Raw genomic sequence first — 18470 nt, 5'->3', positions numbered from 1 at the left:
AATAATAGCCTAATTAAAAGTACAAGTAAGCAACTGCTTGTTTAGTCTTGTGCAAAGACACTAAACTACCAAAACTACCTACTATAAAGTTTACTTACAACACCTAAAAAGCTATTACTAATACGAAAAAGTAGAACAAACTAGTAGGTACTGACACTAAAGGCATTTTACCTCAGAGACCACCATCTCACTCACCGAAGGTCCTTTAAGCTCAAGTCTTCTTTAAATGTCCAAGAGAGTTTAGTAAGAGGTAGGGAGGAAATTGAAAATGTCACAGAATGACACACCACTACGCAAAATTTCAGACTCTATGAAGCCTGTAGATGTTTTCAAGCAGTCATAATTTAGGACTTGCACAGTAGAAAGAACAAGTAAACAAAATCTAATAAAAAATCTGTTAGAATGTAGATAAAAACGGAGAGACATTAATTCAAATAGTAATATAAATTAGTACTAAAAATGAAGTATACAAAAATATACAACATTGTCAGTGAGGAGCATACTTGAGATGAAATATTAGATATGTGATGTGTGAAGAAAATAAAGAAAATGGTCTGTAATGTTTCAATTATGTATTTGGAAAATTATGAAAATATTATTTAATTGTGTGTATTTATGATACATAAAAAGCTAGCAATGAGATAAGCCTTTAAATGAGATAAGACAAAGAAGTTGGACATTTTATTACAGAACGCTACACAATACATAATGGAAAATGTGGTAGAAATGACACTGTTTACGATTTTATGAATATATGTACGCTACCTTTCTAAAGTTTGGGGTCAGCTGTATCTTTTTTTCTTTAAAATTAATGCTTTTTAATTTAGCTAGGTCATTAAATTGATCAAAAGTGACAGTAAAGACATTTGTAATGTTACAAAAGATTTCTATTTCAAATAAATGATGTTCTTTTGAACTTTCTATTCATCAAAACAATTCCACAAAAATATCAAGCAGCACAACTGTTTGAACATCGATGATACGAAGAAATTTTTCTTGAACGCCAAATCAGCATATTTAGAATGATTTCTGAAGGATCATGTGACACTGAAGACATTTTAAAATGTAACGTATTTCTGTGATGGCAAAATTTTCAGTATCATTATAGAAATCCGTAGGCTCTATCTGTACAGTAAATGTTCGATCTCAGTACTTCATCTCCTGTTTTTCCTCAGAGTGTGTCCAGTACCTTAGCAGGTGCGGGGCTGGTGGGGAGTGTGTTTTCTGCCAGTTTCTCCAGCATGGGGTTGGGAGGTTCCATTTCAGGAGGGTGTGTGGCTCTCCAGTAGGCCTCCAGGTAATCAGCGATGTGTTCACAGGCATCTGACAGCTGGTTCTCATCCAAGATGACATCGAACAGCTCCTGTGAGAGAGACCAATGGTGACATCACAACAAGCGCAAGTATAAGTGACAGTGAAATGAAGCCAATAGCACTGCAGGGAGGCTAATTTATGTAAACGACTGCCTTGGGTGCTTTGCAACATGATGCAGCATAAAAATAACAGTCTCTTGATAATCAGATCAGTTTGTGATTAGGCCCTCCAGCTAGACTTGAATTATAAATAAGGGCAGTGTTAAAAGGAGGCCATCAAAGAGGTTTGAAATTTGGGTGTTCATATTGATTTTCTAAAAATACAAGTTTGTTAGAAGTTATATATCAAGAGCATAAAAGGGTGACATTTCGTTTCACGATTAATCGACTATTCCGCCTAAAATGTTGTTAACTAATCCACAAGAAAATGGAGCTTATCAAGAAGATTTTCCAAATCCTCCCTATGGGACATTCTGTAATGTTAAGAGGGCTGGATTTTAGCAAAGAGTATCTATCGTATTTAAGAATACGGATGGCACACTTACATTAGGACACTGGGCCAGTTTGTCTGCGGCCACCATCTGGACATTCAAATGTTTAGTCTGAGATTTACCCCTGGTCTTTATCAGTCTTGTGAGAACCTGAACAGCAGATGAAAAGAGGAAGGAAAAAGGGACAGGAAGGATGAGTGGGAGGCATAGAGGGTGAAAGTACACTGGACGTTAGGTCATATTGGGTCACAAGAGAAAGGTTAGTGTTTTTGTGCAACTGGTCTGCTCTCAAAGAAGCGTTTCCTGTGTGAATGTACCACATTCAAATGCTTCTGGACAGTTAATGAAATGCTTTGTGTAGCCTAGTGACAGACAGATAGATCTTATTCATATGACAGATATTTATCATTTTGAACAATGTAGTGCACTTTGAAAGGAAATAAATAAAAAGACAGGTGGTTATCAGAAAAACGACAGGTTTATCAAACAAGCTGATATATATAGTACCAGATCAGATCTCGCTGTACTGGCAGAATGATCTTGTTTCTGCCTCCTAGTGGCTTAAATTCATTTTTATTCCATTGTAAAACTAAGTGAATTCTTGAACATGTTAGCAAACATGGCATTTTTGAGCATTTTCTCAAACTAGGGAAATGACAGAAACCAGCTGGAACTGGTTGGTATACTGAATTAAAGCTGAATGAGGTTTTTTTCTGATGACTATCTATGACTAGGTATTTAATGGACTTTGATGGAAGTATTGAACATTATTTATTTCATAATAAGAGTTGAACATAATACTTCACACTGAATAAGTCCTGTTTTGCCATTTAACCCTTTAAAACCTAAAATAAATTGTTTTACAGATTATTACTGCAGAATGTGGTGCATCTTCATGCAGTGGGAACTTATTACCAATACAATCATATTCATACATATTCATTTAATTTCATACAAATTAAATGAACAATATATATTAGGTAAAAAAAACAACAACAAAAAAACAATTATATATATATATACAGTACAGGCCAAAAGTTTGGACACATTACTATTTTTAATGTTTTTGAAAGAAGTTTCTTCTGCTCATCAAGCCTGCATTTATTTGATCCTGAAAATTCAGCTTTGCATCACAGAAATAAATAATAATTTAAAGTATAATAAATTGAAAACCAATTATTTTAAATTGTAATAATATATCACAATATTACATCTTTTTCTGTATTTTTGATCAAATAAATGCAGGCTTGATGAGCAGAAGAAACTTCTTTCAAAAACATTAAAAATAGTAATGTGTCCAAACTTTTGGCCTGTACTGTATATATATATATATATATATTCAATCACCCAAATCTTACATTTATGCATTTGGCAGACGCTTTTATCCAAAGCGACTTACATTGCATTCAAGGTACACATTTTACATTTTGTCAGTTCTTGCTTTACTGGGAATCGAACCCATGACCTTGGCGTTGCTAGCGCCAACGCTCTACTGTTTGAGCTACAGGAAAGCCAAATCTATCTAACAGATCAGAAGTGACACAAAATACTTATTTTTCATATAAATGCTGTTCTTGTGTACTTTTTAACAAAGAATCCCAAAATTCAGCTTTGCCATCACAGGAATAAAGTATTATTATTATAAATTATCATCAAATAAATTCAGACTGGATAAGCATGAGAGAATTCGGTAACACTTTACAATAAGGTTTCATTTGTTAACATTAGTGACATTAGTTAACATGAACTAACAATGAACAATACTTCTACAGCATTATTAATCTTAGTTGATGTTCATTTTAACATTTATTAATACATTTTTAAAATTCAAAAGTTCTATTTGTTAACAGTTAATGCACTGTGAACTAACATGAACAAACAATTTACTTTTTTTATTAAGATTAATGAATGTTGTAAGAAATACATTGATCACTGTTAGTTAATGTTAGTTAATACACTAACTAATGTTAACAAATGAGACATTATTGTAAAGTGTTACCAAGAATTCAAAAAAAAAAACCCCACATTTTACAAAATCTTACAGACCTCACATTTTTAAACAGCAGTATCGGTTACATCAGTAAGCAAATGATTGTTGTGAGAATGTTTGAACATAATTTCAGACCTTAGGTGATGAAATCTTGACATACACCAGGATAGGGGCCAAGGAGGTCTTGCTTAGTTGGATAGGGTGGTTAATGGTGTCGGCATCCAGAACCACAAGCTGTAGGCTGCGTGCTAACTCAAAAATCCTCTCAACCTCTCCTTGGATTTGGGCTGTAGGGACAGATAAAGAAATAAATGAGGCGAGTCGTCAACCTAAAAAATCCTTATAACGTCTTCAAAAAATATTATTCTATCAAAGTACAAAATCAAATCTGCTGAATTGCAGCCAAAAGGACTTAAAATGGAATGGAATGGAATGGCCAGCTTTTTTATGTCCAGTTCCACTAATACAAGTTTTGGAAAAAAAAACAACATTTCATGGTGACTTTTTGCACCATTTCATTAAGTTTTAGAACTGAAGAAAAGCGTACAGTGAAAGTCCCATCTTTAAAACTAAACACATTCCATACTCAGGTCATGCAATATGTTTTTGAAAATAGAGATGATCAAAATATGCTGACAGAACAGTTCCTTGTCCAGAGGAAGTAACAGAACAATGAAGGTTTAAAACTTGCTCTTTGCTCCAAATTGAGCAAACTTTAGTGATAAAAAAAAACATCACAAGTTCAAAATCAGCTCACATGGTGCTCAACATTATCTTTCACAACCACACTGCAAAAATAATTTTCTTAATCAGTAGTTTTATATTGTTTTCCAGTAAAAATATTTTAAAAAATCTTAAAACAAGATTTTTCTTACTCCACTAGGAAATAGTTTTCTTCTTTTTTTAAAACGTAAATCATGAAGGGAAAAATCTTTAAGTCTTATCTTACATGATTTATATCTTGTTTTAAAGATGTTTAGATATTTTTTCAGAAAAACAAGAAAAAAATACTTCTTAAGCAGCGCAAAACGTACTCTTACACATACACTGAATACTTTGGCTTGCATTTATTTGACCAAAAAAAAAAGTATGCACAAATTATGGAATTTTGTGGTGTCTAACACAAGCCGAAGCTTTTAGTTGCAGTGACCTTCACTAAAAGTATCAGGGTTCTTTGACACTTATAGTGTTCTCTAAAAGAGGTAAAGCAGTTTTACACCAACAGGAATGAGTTGGGGAACATAGACAGGCTACTGCTGTAATACATACCCGCGGCATCTGAGGTAAGAGAGCAATATGAGGGACAGAGTGGAGAGAACCAGAACCAATCAGATCCTGTCAGCTAACCAAAGCTAGCTACACACCTCAGATCCACACCCACTAATGTTAAACAGCTACTTAAAGTTCACCCAAAAATGAACATTTTGTCATCATTTACTCACCCTCGAGTTGTTCCAAACTTGTATGAGTTTCTTTCTTCTGGTGAACACAAAAGAAGATAGTTTGAAGAATGTTGGTAACCAAGCAGTTGATGGGACCCCATTGACTTCTATAGTATTTTATTCCCCATACCATAGAAGTCAATGGGGCCCATCAACTGTTTGGTTACCCATATTCTTCAAAATATCCTCTTTTGAGTTTAGCACAAGAAAGAAACTCATGCAGGTTGGGAACAACTTGAGGGTGAGAAAATAATGACAAATTTTTAATTTTTATTTGAACTATCCCTTTAAAGGGATACTCCACTTTAAAATGAAAATTCTGTCATCATATACTCACCCTCATGTTGTTTCAAACCTGTATGAATTTCTTTCTTCTGCTGAACAGAAAGGAAGATATTTAGAAGAATGTCAGTAACCAGACAGTTTCTGGTCCCATTGACTTCCATAGTAGGAAAAAAATATATACTATAGAAGTCAATGAGACCAGAAACTGGTTACTGACATTCTTCTAAATATCTTCCTTTCTGTTCAGCAGAAGAAAGAAATTCATACAGGTTTGAAACAACATGAGGGTGAGTATATGATGACAGAATTTTCATTTTAAAGTGGAGTATCCCTTTAATAATTACAATGGCAAGATACAACTTTTTTGTGTTGTGAGAATTGCAAGAATTTAAAAGCAGTGGGAGTTTATCTGTAAGTGGGATTTTTTTTTTTTTTTTTTTTTTTTTTACACACTGCAAAAATAGTTTTATTAATCAGTATTTCTGTCTTGTTTTCCAAATATTTTATATTTAAATATATTGTGCAGTTTTGCTTATCAAGTACATTTATCTTGTTTTAAAATATGAAATTATTACTTAAAATTAAGACAAAAATACTTTTTTTTCCGCATTTAACTATCAAGCTCTGGTCCTTTTATCCCAGTGTTAAATAGTTGGTAATTATGAATCAGCTTTATCAATACATGATCTGAAGTATATGCATTTGTTTGGGTACAATGACTAAATTCTTTCTAGATTCTCTCTGATACTGATTTAGACTGAATTAATATCTCAAGTCAATACATTCAGAATATATTATGTATTTGGTATGGAATGACATAAAACACCAAGTAGTGATTACCTAAACTAGAGCGGGTGTTAGAGCGATCCATTATGGCGTGCTTGCTGGGGTTGTTGAGGATCGACCGCTTGGCAAGTGCAATATCTGCCGTCACCCGGGTGATAGTTATTCTAATGATGGATTAACATATTAGAAACAACATTCTATATGACTACACACAATTATTACAATAGCAAATATTCATTGTGATGAGTCAATAGTCCATTAACTCCTTAATCATGTGTACCATACCTTCCTTCAAATCTGTGTTTTAAAAAATCAAAGAGCGCTTTTTGCATCATGTCCGTAACCTGTACATTCAAATACAAGAGAGTAAATATGCAATTCATTAATAACACTTCATAAGTGTAGGTTCAGTTATGTACAGTAGAGGGCAGTACACATTTTTACATAATAAGTGTGACAGAACATAAGAACATTGTCTTCTGCTATAAGATACATTATATACAATTTAAATTGAGAATGATACTTTGTTTTAAGAGTAAAATATTTGTATATGTCTGCTGAGCCACTGGGTCCTTTAAAACAGTACTTGGACAGTGAATGACTGAACACTGCACATATGGAGACAGTGGCAAACGGCCCTCACCTCATAGCCCTTGAGCGAAGGCCCCATGAGCACCACAGGACGCATGGAAGGCACAACATCATATGCAGCCAGTTGCTCTCCCTGCATTTAAAGACACTTGGTGAAAATATGCTTAAATAAGCAGGCAATATGTACATATATTAACATAAATGTGTATGCTGGGGTCATAATCAAAGCATTCTGTATTTGCTCACCGATTTCTTCTTCACTTGCTGAACTAAAGGTAAACATTTGGAAAAATTTGAGAAATGTAATTGCACACAGAGACACATAATGATAACATTATTTATGTTCCACATACATTCTAATTAAAAGCACTGATGAAATCCCAGTTTAGTGGATAACAATGTAGCAATGACAAACATTCTAAATTCAGTAATTTGTCTAATTGTTAATAAATACTGCGAATAATAATACACGCACATGTAAATAAATAAAGAAAGAAAGAATTAATAGGCGCACCTGTTGGAGGTGGAGCCGTTTTCTTTGCATTCAAATCATCTTTGCCAGCACTAGCCGCTTTACTGTGACGATAAAAATGCATTTTGTTTTTCATAATGAATGTTGGAGCAATTTATGTACATTTAAGGGTGCTTTTACACTAGCACTTTTGGTGCACATCCGGGTTCGATTGTCATCAGTGTTTGGTTCATTTGGATGATGTTAGCGGGTTAGTTCACCCAAAAATGAAAATTCTGTCAGTAATTACTCACCCTCATGTTGTTCCAACCCCGTAAGACTTTCGTTCATCTTCGGAACACAAATTAAGATATTTCTTATTAAATCTGAGAGCGGTCTCACTCCTCCATAGGCTTCTCTGTAATTAAAACTTGCTGGCCCATAAAGTTCTTAAAATAATCCAAGTGACTACAGTAGCTCAACCATAAGTTTATCTAGCGATAATGAGCCTATATTCTGACGTACAACCCAGAAGCGCTGCGCTGTTACACTACATGAGGCCCACACAGAAGAAAATGAATAGTTGAATAAAGTCGTTATTTTTGTTTGTTTTGTGCGCACAAAAAGTATTCTCGTCGCTTGATAAACTTGTGGTTGAGCCACTGTAGTCACTTGGACTATTTTAAACATTATCTTCACAAACTTTCTGGGTCGGCAAGTTTCAATTACAGAGAAGCCTATGGAGGAGTGAGACCGCTCTCAGATTTAATAAGAAATATCTTAATTTGTGTTCCGAAGATGAACGAGAGTCTTACGGGGTTGGAACAACATGAGGGTGAGTAATTACTGACAGAATTTTCATTTTTGGGTGAACTAACCCTTTAACACTGTTTTCCGAGCTTGGGTGCGACGTACCCGCGAACCGCACCCGTGTCCGCATAAAAAGGGGTACGGTTCACTGCTATGAACGCAATTGTACTAAATCGCGAAAGTGAACCGACATCTCATGACATATGATTTTATAAAACTGTGTTTAAAGGGGTCGTATTATGCCCTTTTAAGAAGTCTTGATTTTGTTTTAGGGTGTACTATAATACATTCATGCTTGATTGTTCAAAAAACGCATTATTTTTCACATATTTTACATTATTACAGCACCTCTCTCCCCAAACCCCTCCTTCCGAAATACGAAATGTGCTGTGCATTTGTCGGCCGCATTCATCATAAAGGATGTCTTATTTCAGAACAGCTGAAATGGACTGCCGCGTTTTTTAAAACATGTGCAGTACATTTGTGGCAGATAGACGCAAGTGCCTTTATGTGCTTTGAAAACAAAACTCGGGTTCATACCAGGCAATCGAAGTGTGAAAGCACCCTAAATGTCTGATTCATTCATGCAATAAGAACACAAAGATACAATATTAAGACCCCACACTGCTTTAAATGAGTTTTGTTTACTTGGCCAGCGCTTTGGCGGCCTTCCTGGCCTGCACCTCTCTCCTGATCAGAATCATCTCCAGGTTCACTGGGCTGGGGATAAAACCAACCTCTCCCCCTTCCTTTACAGGCCGTCCAATCCACCAGTCATTATTAAACTTCTGTAAACACCAACAACAAAACAATACCATATATTAAAAATGATTTGATTTACTTAATGTAATGATTGTGCAGGTGATCTGTGAACACACTGACCTCTTTGATATGTAGGAAGTCTTTTGCTTCAAAGGAAACCCCATGCCCTGGTATGGGGACATTGTCATCATCTGCAGGACTGTACGTGAAGTTTGTGCGAACGGCGAAAGCAACCGGCTTATACTGAATAATAGCAACAAAAAGGTAAGACTCTACATTTTGAAAAAACACATGAATGTGACAAATTTCCATCAGGATCCTTTGTGAGCATATGAACTGCTGTAACTGCTGGTGTAAAAAAAATCTCGCTGCGTAGTTCTAACTATGGGTGGGTGAGAATATTTATGAATCTGTCACTGAGGTTGTGTATGAGTAAGCGTGTGAATGGCAGATACTTTGAGAAGGGTGCTTTGAGAAGGGTGCTGGAACTGGAAACACTGCTGATTTGAAAAACGGCACATGTGCTGCATTGCCCCAAACAAGTTACTAATAATAGCTTTCATCCATTTACCTTCAAACTAGGGATGTCAACGATTAATCGACGATCGATTAATTGTCGATAATACATTTAATCGATACAACTTATCGATCATCGATTAAGCAGGTCTTCATGCGCGTGCGCGCTGCTCAACCGCGAAACTTGTAAAGCGAGCGAGCCGGAGTTATGTTTGGGACCATTTTACACCTTCATCATGACTATAAGTTTGCGTGTGCATTCGCAGCCTTTTGTTTTGTGCAAATGTAAGTTGTAATACTGTTTATTTTCTGTAGGCCTATCTATATCTGACTGATCTCATATTGGATGCATTTGGTTAAGAATGAACTCTGTAGTAAAGCGTCAGCTTCAGCGCGCGCAGCTCAAACGGCAGTGCACGACTAATAATGACTATTGGGACTGTAATATCACATAACATTATAAAGAGAACAATATTGTAATAAAACATTGTGAATTATTTGGGTTTAGTTGCCGTGTCGCGTTGCTCCAGGAAGAGCGCGTCCACAACATGAGTAGTTCTGAATGAATGGCACGTAACTTAGTTCAAGTTCACTTGTGCATGAATTTGCGTCATTTTGTGCAGATATAATTTGTAATATTATGTTTATTTTGAATATATCTGAATAATCTCATATAGGATGCGTTTCTTTTAGATAAATAACGTGCTAGCAAAGTGCTCCAGTTTAACGGTAGCAGATTCATTCAGCGCGTGCAGTTGTTCCAGGAAGAGCGCGTCCACAACAGTCACACATTCTAAGCGCATATGAGGCGGCGTTGGCGACAAAAATAATTAATTTAATTATCAATCACATCGAAACATTTTACAATCCTACTAGCCCTTTATTTATATTTAAAACCATTCTAATTGATTTGGTGAGGAACATAGCGTTTTGAGCAGCATTTGCAGACCCTGTCATGCTGTCATAGCCACTGCAGTGGACACATATCGCAGTATTAAGGCTAACGATTAATCGATTAATTGATCGTTAGTTTAAACGACGATCGATCATGGGAATTTGTGAAAATTGACATCCCTACTTCAAACCAATTGCAATGCACAAATTCATTCTTGAAGAGCTCCATATCAGCCCAGTGAAGGGCAATGCAGTCTAATGGCAGCTACATGAGGCTTGAGGACAGTGCGGGTTTGAATAGATATGATGAGACTGAATGCACATGAGATCATTGTAATTCAGTCTGCACAGCTCTATAATTTGTCCTTCAAGTGCTGTAAAATTTGCAAGGATAATTTATATGGAGTGCAGCAGGGTAAGCAACATGCGAACATGCAATCAGATCTGATTCGTCCATATTTACTAACCTTTACAGTAACAGGACAAAAGGACAATTGTAGAATTGTGTGTTAGCAACTGAGATTTTGTGATAAACAGTTGGTTTGTTTGGGTAGTGATTGCCAACTAGTGTTGTGTGTAATAAATGTGGAAATTCAGTTTTGGAGATTAAAATTTTGCTTTGTTAAACCTATAAAACTAAAATTTTAATTAAAATATGAAAGGACTTTAGGATAAAAATGTTAAAATATGAAATATAATATGTTTTATTTTTGAGAATGTCTTAACAAGAAAATCTGGTATAAATAAAAATATTTAATTAAAGGATTACTTGAGCCTTACTAAGACACAAACAATGTATATTTTTTCTATCTTTAAAAAAGAACAATGCTCCAATGCCTATAAATATATAAAAAATTACTCTGTGCCATAACAAAATAATAAATAAATCAAACTAAATATTAATTCAAATATTAATTCATTATATTATAATTTGGCATTTGATTTTAAAGTGAGAGAAATGTCAGCTCAATGGCAGTCTGGCTGTTTATAGGCTGGTTTTAAAAGCCGATGCTCTGTGGGAGATGGTGGACTGAAGCAGGACGTGATGCTGTCTGCTCAGTACCTTAATTAAAAAGGACCTCAGGGCGCTCATTCGCACAGGCAGGGGGTTTCATTCAGTTTTTAAAGCCTAGCTAAACTGGACCGCTGATGAAAGACCAAGCATTTGTCGTTGCTCATTTACAATTTGCTATGGTGCTTCTTATCAGTTTTTGGACTGTGTAACGAATCAGGAGAAAAGGTACAAGTGATTTGCGTTTGTCAGTTGTGTGTAGACCATTGATTTGGTAGAGTACAAGATTTAACACTGATGCGCTTTATCAACCAGGGCATTTGCTAATTAGCTTTTTCGACACAGCTACCTTGTTACTTTGACAGAGGAGAAAGAGCCGTGCAAAATTTATGAGCACATCTAAAAAAACGTGATATATTTCCGTCCTTGTGGCCAACGTCACTGGTAGAAGGAAATGGGCAGCCGAGAGAATTATGGAGTTGCAATCTACCTTGGCCTTGTCGAGCTGGACTTGTGCATTCTTCTCCTTCTCCTCAGTGGCCCCTGTGTCCTGACGTTCCGCCGAACCCTACCACAGTCAAACAAGAGTAAGAACTATCATTATTATTATTATTACATACAGGCTCACTCTCTTTAACAAGACATTTATCTCCATTCTGTCTCATTCTGAGCAGCAAGCACTTGCCTGTGCACATAGTGTTGAATGTAACACTCAGGGCATTTATGCTGAAACTATGTCGTCTTTGATTATAAAAATAAAATGAGGCATATGCTCTGATCCCTCCACTATATGATGACAGTGCCATCAAAGTCACAAATGATCCCAAGCTTTCTCCTTCAAGGCTCCTTCATTAAATTTTATTAGCTACTCCTCACAAAGGGTACTGTTCAAAGTCAATGTCAGGCAACTCAGCGTAAAACCGTTTAGCTCTGTCAAATTGAGCTTGTAAATTGATATGAGCATAATACTCCCAATAATATTTTAACACTAATATGGTAAAGTGCTACCACAACACAAAGACTGGGTTTATAAAATTCCATAACATAAATGTCCATACTGTTTTCAATCCAGTGATGTGAAAATAAGTTATGATACTAAATCGTTTAGTCCTGCTGACCACATGGAAGGGATTGATATTACATAATATATTACATGGCACCTTCACAACTTTTTTATGAAAAAACAAAGCTGTAGAAATGTGAATTCATCATCACATTGCGATTTTTTTTGGAGGTCTCCTACAATAGGTTTACATGCATCCAAGGTCAAAAAACACTTTAACTTTCTCATAATATACATTGCACATCACCTCTTTCTCACAGTGTCTGAAATGGTTCGATCAGGGGTCCAGTCTCTCTAAACCCCTCCTTTCTGAGAGCCTACTCTGCTCTGATTGGTCAGATAGTCCAGTCTGTTGTGATTGGTTGACCAATGACAGCCTGTGCCTGAAGCAAAACGCCCATTTCCATATCTGAATTTCAGCTCCAGAAGCTTCCTCAGCACTTGTATACACAGTGATACGAACAGTGACAAGTTCTCATCCAAGTGCAAGCAAAGTGAATTTGCTTATACAGCGCAGAAAACAGCATCATCTCAACATGTCGACGACAGCACAAACCAAACTCTTCCAGGCCTCAGCTACAACAACAGTGTTTGAGGGCGGGTCAAAGTAGACATTATTTGCGAGCAGACAATGAGGCTGGCATTATGCCTATTTATTACAAACCAGGTTTGAGTAGGAAGTATGACTCGAATTACTGACAACTCTTCCAGACAGTTCGGAATCAGTTCTTTCTTTTGGGAGACTATAACTCCATTTATCGTGCATTTTGATATTTGAAACTTTGCAGACCTTTTACATTCACAACAAGCTATATTACACACTACAGGAAAGCTAATATCCGAAAAAGCATAACAGGGGCACTTTAATTTTTCCTAACCTACTTCTTGTATTCTACATGTCTTTAATCAGAATATTTGTTTAAGCAAAAACTGCAAAACAATATTATGACTATATATAAATATTCAATCCTCTAGCCTAATTAACTTGGTTAACTTTAGCATATTATGTCACTAGATATGTGCATATGAGAATAACATTTTAGATACTCTCATTACTATAAGAATCAGTCCATTTCTAGAATAAGCGTTAAAATTTTAAGTTGAAAAGAGTTTCACAATGTCAGCAGAAGTCATGATGAGCCTCACTCTAGCACACTCTCCCAAAGGCACACCTACACATGCTCACATGCACTCTAACATGCTGACAGTAATGGCACAGTGACAAGCCCCTCGAGAGACACTGGTGCTGCGCAGTCTGACAACGTCATATTGACCTTAATATAAGGCTGATAACCTTGCCGACAAGACCAGAACTACTGGTCACCAGCATGGTGTTCAACAGCTGTTGTGTTTTGGATGCTGGAGTGCTGATAAACAGCATGCCTATACCATTTTACTAGCTAGACCAGCACCAAACCAGCCTGATCCAGCATGGATCCAGCAACGACAAAATGAGATTGCACATGAAATGATCACATCAAAGCAAAATGTTAATTAAAGTTGCAAATGGTGTAAGTGTTTCATAAAGTCTAGAAAGAACATCAATATGAGCTTGAATGTTATTATTAATGAATATTGTGTGAGTGTTTAAAACAAACAGGCTTGGATAAACTGACTCAAGGGCATGCAGCAGCTGGAAGATATGAGGCTAATTAACAGAGAAGGTGGTGAAACAAGATTGAGAAAAGGAGGGAATAAAATAAGGAATTGAGGAGACTGGGATAATTGGGTTCCCATAGGCACAGTCATGTAGAGGTGCTCGCTTTTGTTTACTCATGTTTGCCATAGACATCTGTTCACTCAGTGCCGCCTCTCCTGCAAGTCAATGTCATGGAGAGAGCAGTACAAAACGCTGCTGAATTATTAACCAATGCCACGCTCACCAAGATGCTCTTTTCCAACCACAGAGTTTAGTGGGGATTCGAATCATTAAAGTGTGATGCCTCTCCACAATACTGAAAGGGAATAGCTTATTTTTCTGAGCCAGCGATCAGACCGTCTCTTTTCTATCTAGTCATTGTTCAAGGTACTGCCATGTTATGCAAAAAAATCTACAAAGCAACTGCAGAGAAATTTTGTGACGAGAACTTTTTTGGACACCAAATTCTAGACTTCAGTGTTCCTTTATCTTCATAGGTACATTACAGATGGGCTTGTGATTGATTTATTATTCCAAACCCAAATTAACAACCAACAAATTGAGTGACAGCTAGCCAAATTTGAATTCCCTTATCCGACCTACAGTGGCATTTTAGTGTTATTCCTCTTTGGAGAACTAATGGTTGCCATTAAACAAACCAAACCAAATGTAATATTGCACAAAGAGAATAGACTGTATGATTTTAATGATTTATTTTAATGTATGATTTTAATGATTTATTTTAATGTATTATTTAAGTAATGTCTTTGCCATGATGCTTTGAACAAACTCTTAGAGACTAGACCGTTTTCAATAGCAAGTCAGAATTTTGACTAGGCTGCTCCAAAAAAACTAATTCTTTTAAACAGTTTAGAGCAGATTTGGTGTTTTAGGTCATTGTCCTGCTGCATCACCCAAATAGGCTTTAGATTCAGCTCATGTACAGATGGTTAGACAATCTCTTTAAGAAGTGTCTGGCATGTTGCAAATTATCCAGTTCTTAATGTAGCAAAACATACACTATCAGTCTGCCGCTAATATGATATTGTTACAGTAACAGTGGAATGATGCACTCACTTTACATCAGGAAGACCTGCCTCCTCCAAAGAGTTCCATGCTTAGTTTTCACAGGGCCAATATGGGAAATTATAGTCATTATAATAATTTAGAAACTGTGATTTGTATTTTCACAGGTGTCTATTGTCTAAATATAAAACTGTATATGATGTTATTTCTACATTCTTTGAGAAAACTTACACTAAAAAGGAAATTGGTGAACTACTTTTCCCACAACACAACAAAGAAAATGTATTTAAAACCAGAACGAAAAATGTACAATTTCTTGACAAATATTCACAGATTGCAATAAAAAGTATGTTGGTAGTTTTAGGGCATCATCAATAAAATATCAAAAGAGTGCTGCTAAGTGGTGCACTTTTTAAATTAGAGGACAAATAACACTTAGTGGACCAAGTGTGGCCAACTAACTTAATATTCAACATTATTGATCTAAATGCATTGACACTATGGTATGAGAACTGAACTGAGCTGGAAGATGACATCACTGTTTTCTCTAATTTCTAAATTTATAACTAATGATTTTTACAACTGGAATGAATCAAAACTGAACTATGCTGGACAATGACACTATTTTCTTCTGTACAGCCGAAATAAACTTTGCATTATTTTCCTGTTTTCACTGAATCATATTGTAAAAAGCGCTATATAAATAAAGGTGACTTGACTTGACTTAATGTAAATTCTTACTACACTTTTTATAATACTTGACTGATTGAACAGACATGACAGTCATCATTTGCATTACTGTATTTTAAATAAATAATACATTTTCTAAGACCCTAAGTCACAGCACTGTATGTTAAAGTAAATTCAGTGATTGTCTGAATGGCACATATTCAAACATGGCAAAGAAAATTTGTCCAAACACACTGGGTCAACAAATTATTGCTGAAAATAGAGAACAAAGGAGAGATTACCAATTATTGCAGCTGGTTTTATATGAGTTTTGTTAACTTCCAAACAAGTATGACACCTTATGAAAAAAATGTAAAGTTACAATTAATGAAATTGGATGAAACATTCACTTGTTCCAAACATTTACTATAAACGTAACTCAGATTGAGGATATTATGAAATACAAATGAGGAAAATTCCTTCTATCAGTATTTTATCAATGCAACCGAGGACTGTGTGTGTGCCTGCATTAAAAGCTGTAAGGGATAGAGGCGAGAACAGACGTTGCTATGGAAACCTCAAGAAAAGGAAATGTGCTGGCTATGCAGTAAATTTCTTATGAGGTGCATGACTTTTAAAATCTAGATTTCCTATTAAAGTACAATACATTGTTCTATTCATTAAAATAAGTAGTAATGAAAGGGTTTTTTAATTCATACAAACAACTTAATTGTGTTGTGTTTTTTAATAATTAGGATAAGTAAAAGATTGTGATTAATAGCCACAAGTACGTAACAGTCTCACATAGTGGATTTTGTTTAGTCTAGTGCTATAATGGTTTGAGTTCTAGGCCGAACTCCAACATCCACCTACTGCAACCTGTGTGACTCCTGCTACCGCACCACAGAACATGTCATAAGATTTGGGTCAGATCCATTTAGTGAGTCAGCACCTTTTACTTCAACACTGGGAGTACAGCGGGAGCCACAAATGCAGTGAAAAATATTCTCTCTGAAAAATGACTTCAGACAGTAACACTATATGCTTTATTACAACTGAGAGTTTAATTAAATAGATTCAAAGCTAAGTTCAGCCTCAGGTGAATGTATGGGTGAGGATTTCATGAGCTCTGAGTAGACAAAACTGAGGACAAATCTGTGGATGGTGGAGCAGCACACTTTCTTATTCGAAACTGAGTCCTAATCTAATTAAGACTATAAGATTAAGATTTCCTGACTGTTGCTAAATGAGCTCTGGCAGGTCGCCCAGGTATTCAACTGATCTGTATTCATTGCTAAGCCAAATGTTACAGTTTCTGCACTATAAAGTAATGACTGTATAGATTTTTTTTACAATTTAAACTTGTAATTTGTAAGTAAGTGATGCTATCATCTAGAAATAGATATATAAACATGCAAGTACAGTGAAGAATGTCTTATCAATTTTATAATTCTGTAATACTAGAAGTGGCACCTCTCCACCTTAAATAACACACAATATATCATAGTACGAAAAAGGCTCTGCTAGAATAACTGGTCGCTATGTTAAATGATAAGAAGTATTTATCACATTTATCAGTTTTAAGAGATGATTTTAGAGTTTTCCTATAGAAAACACTGCATACAAAGCATTCAATAACACTCCCTTCAAATATATACAAATCAAATGTTAAATAAAACAGGAACTCGCTCTAAGGCTTTTTTTGACTCAATCCCATTGATAATGTTTTACCCTGGTGGACAAGGACAATGTCAACCTGTATTTTTATATCATCTTAAAGGTGCTCTTAGCGATGTCACGCGTCTCCTCTCCTCTCCTCCATCTCCTCACTATCCACTAGCTGCCTTTCCCCTGAACACACTGTAAAAAACGCGGTCTCTGTAGACAGCCCAGGCTCCACAAACGGCAAGAAAAACAAACTGGCCCAGCCTGGACAATGAAACATAACAAACAGTGTTCCAGCCAATAACCGACAAGAATGATTTGAGGGGTGGGGTTTGGGGGGTTAGTGCGCGTGCACATGAAGGAGGGTGTGGGGAGTGGAGGAGAGAGAAGCACAAGGAGGGAAGTTAGCTAGAGGAGAGATGTCCTAACAACCATACCTATTTTGATATGGCCGACACACAAACAAAGAGCAAATAAAACAAATAACAAAGAATAGGGAAAAGGAGAAGGAACGCGAAGTCCCGAATTTACATCGGAAAAGCGTTCAAAAGGTGGCGAGAACTCTGACGGCAGAAGGGCTTCCAATCCAACATTCAGGTGGCTCTGTTTTTGCTGTTTTTCCTAAATGGTTCATGACTGTTTCAGGAAGCACGGAAGGGAGGGGGAGGGGACGGGATGAGGAGGAGGGAGGGTCGAGCTAGCCTCCGTTTTGTTTGACAATACTTCGAACCTCAACAAGAAGTGACATTAACCAACGTCGCTTAGAGCACCTTTAACACTAGTTGGGGCTAATGTACAGATACGGCCCATTCTGTAGGCATACTAAACACAAAAAACAGCCCTCTATGAGAACTGTGGGAGAGACGTTAGGCCAAGCTACACTCGTGGACAGTACGTCTCTCTTTCTGGCTGTTGCTCCTGGACCACATGATTGCTTCTCTGTAAGGAGATTAAGATGGCATGCGTCAATCCAGGATTTGGAGAGAAAGAGACAAATACAAACTCGTTCTGTCCAGCGGACAACACTGCAGACAGAGACAGTTTCACACGTCCTCACCAACCTGC

At 36.3% G+C, this 18470-nt stretch overlaps 1 protein-coding gene across 2 annotated transcripts in view; it reads right to left on the bottom strand.

The window, feature by feature from the left end:
• cacnb2b (calcium channel, voltage-dependent, beta 2b) overlaps positions 1–18470 on the bottom strand; it is a 35531-nt gene that overhangs the window by 4816 nt on the left and 12245 nt on the right. For both annotated transcript variants that reach the window (XM_082173347.1, XM_082173348.1), the window contains exons 2-12: positions 11834–11911; positions 9042–9164; positions 8808–8947; positions 7413–7474; positions 7145–7167; positions 6951–7031; positions 6593–6651; positions 6362–6471; positions 3930–4081; positions 1859–1954; positions 1190–1363 (exon numbers count right to left, since the gene is read on the bottom strand). In XM_082173347.1, the coding sequence (XP_082029473.1) occupies positions 1190–1363; positions 1859–1954; positions 3930–4081; positions 6362–6471; positions 6593–6651; positions 6951–7031; positions 7145–7167; positions 7413–7474; positions 8808–8947; positions 9042–9164; positions 11834–11911 (1098 nt within the window). The remainder of the gene's footprint in view (positions 1–1189; positions 1364–1858; positions 1955–3929; positions 4082–6361; positions 6472–6592; positions 6652–6950; positions 7032–7144; positions 7168–7412; positions 7475–8807; positions 8948–9041; positions 9165–11833; positions 11912–18470) is intronic.

Source organism: Leuciscus leuciscus (genome assembly GCF_965113295.1).
Source record: "Leuciscus leuciscus genome assembly, chromosome: 6".
Classification (NCBI taxonomy): Eukaryota; Metazoa; Chordata; class Actinopteri; order Cypriniformes; family Leuciscidae; genus Leuciscus; species Leuciscus leuciscus.
Note: the sequence above shows the minus strand (reverse complement) of the source record. Positions and strands in the feature narration are given on the sequence as shown.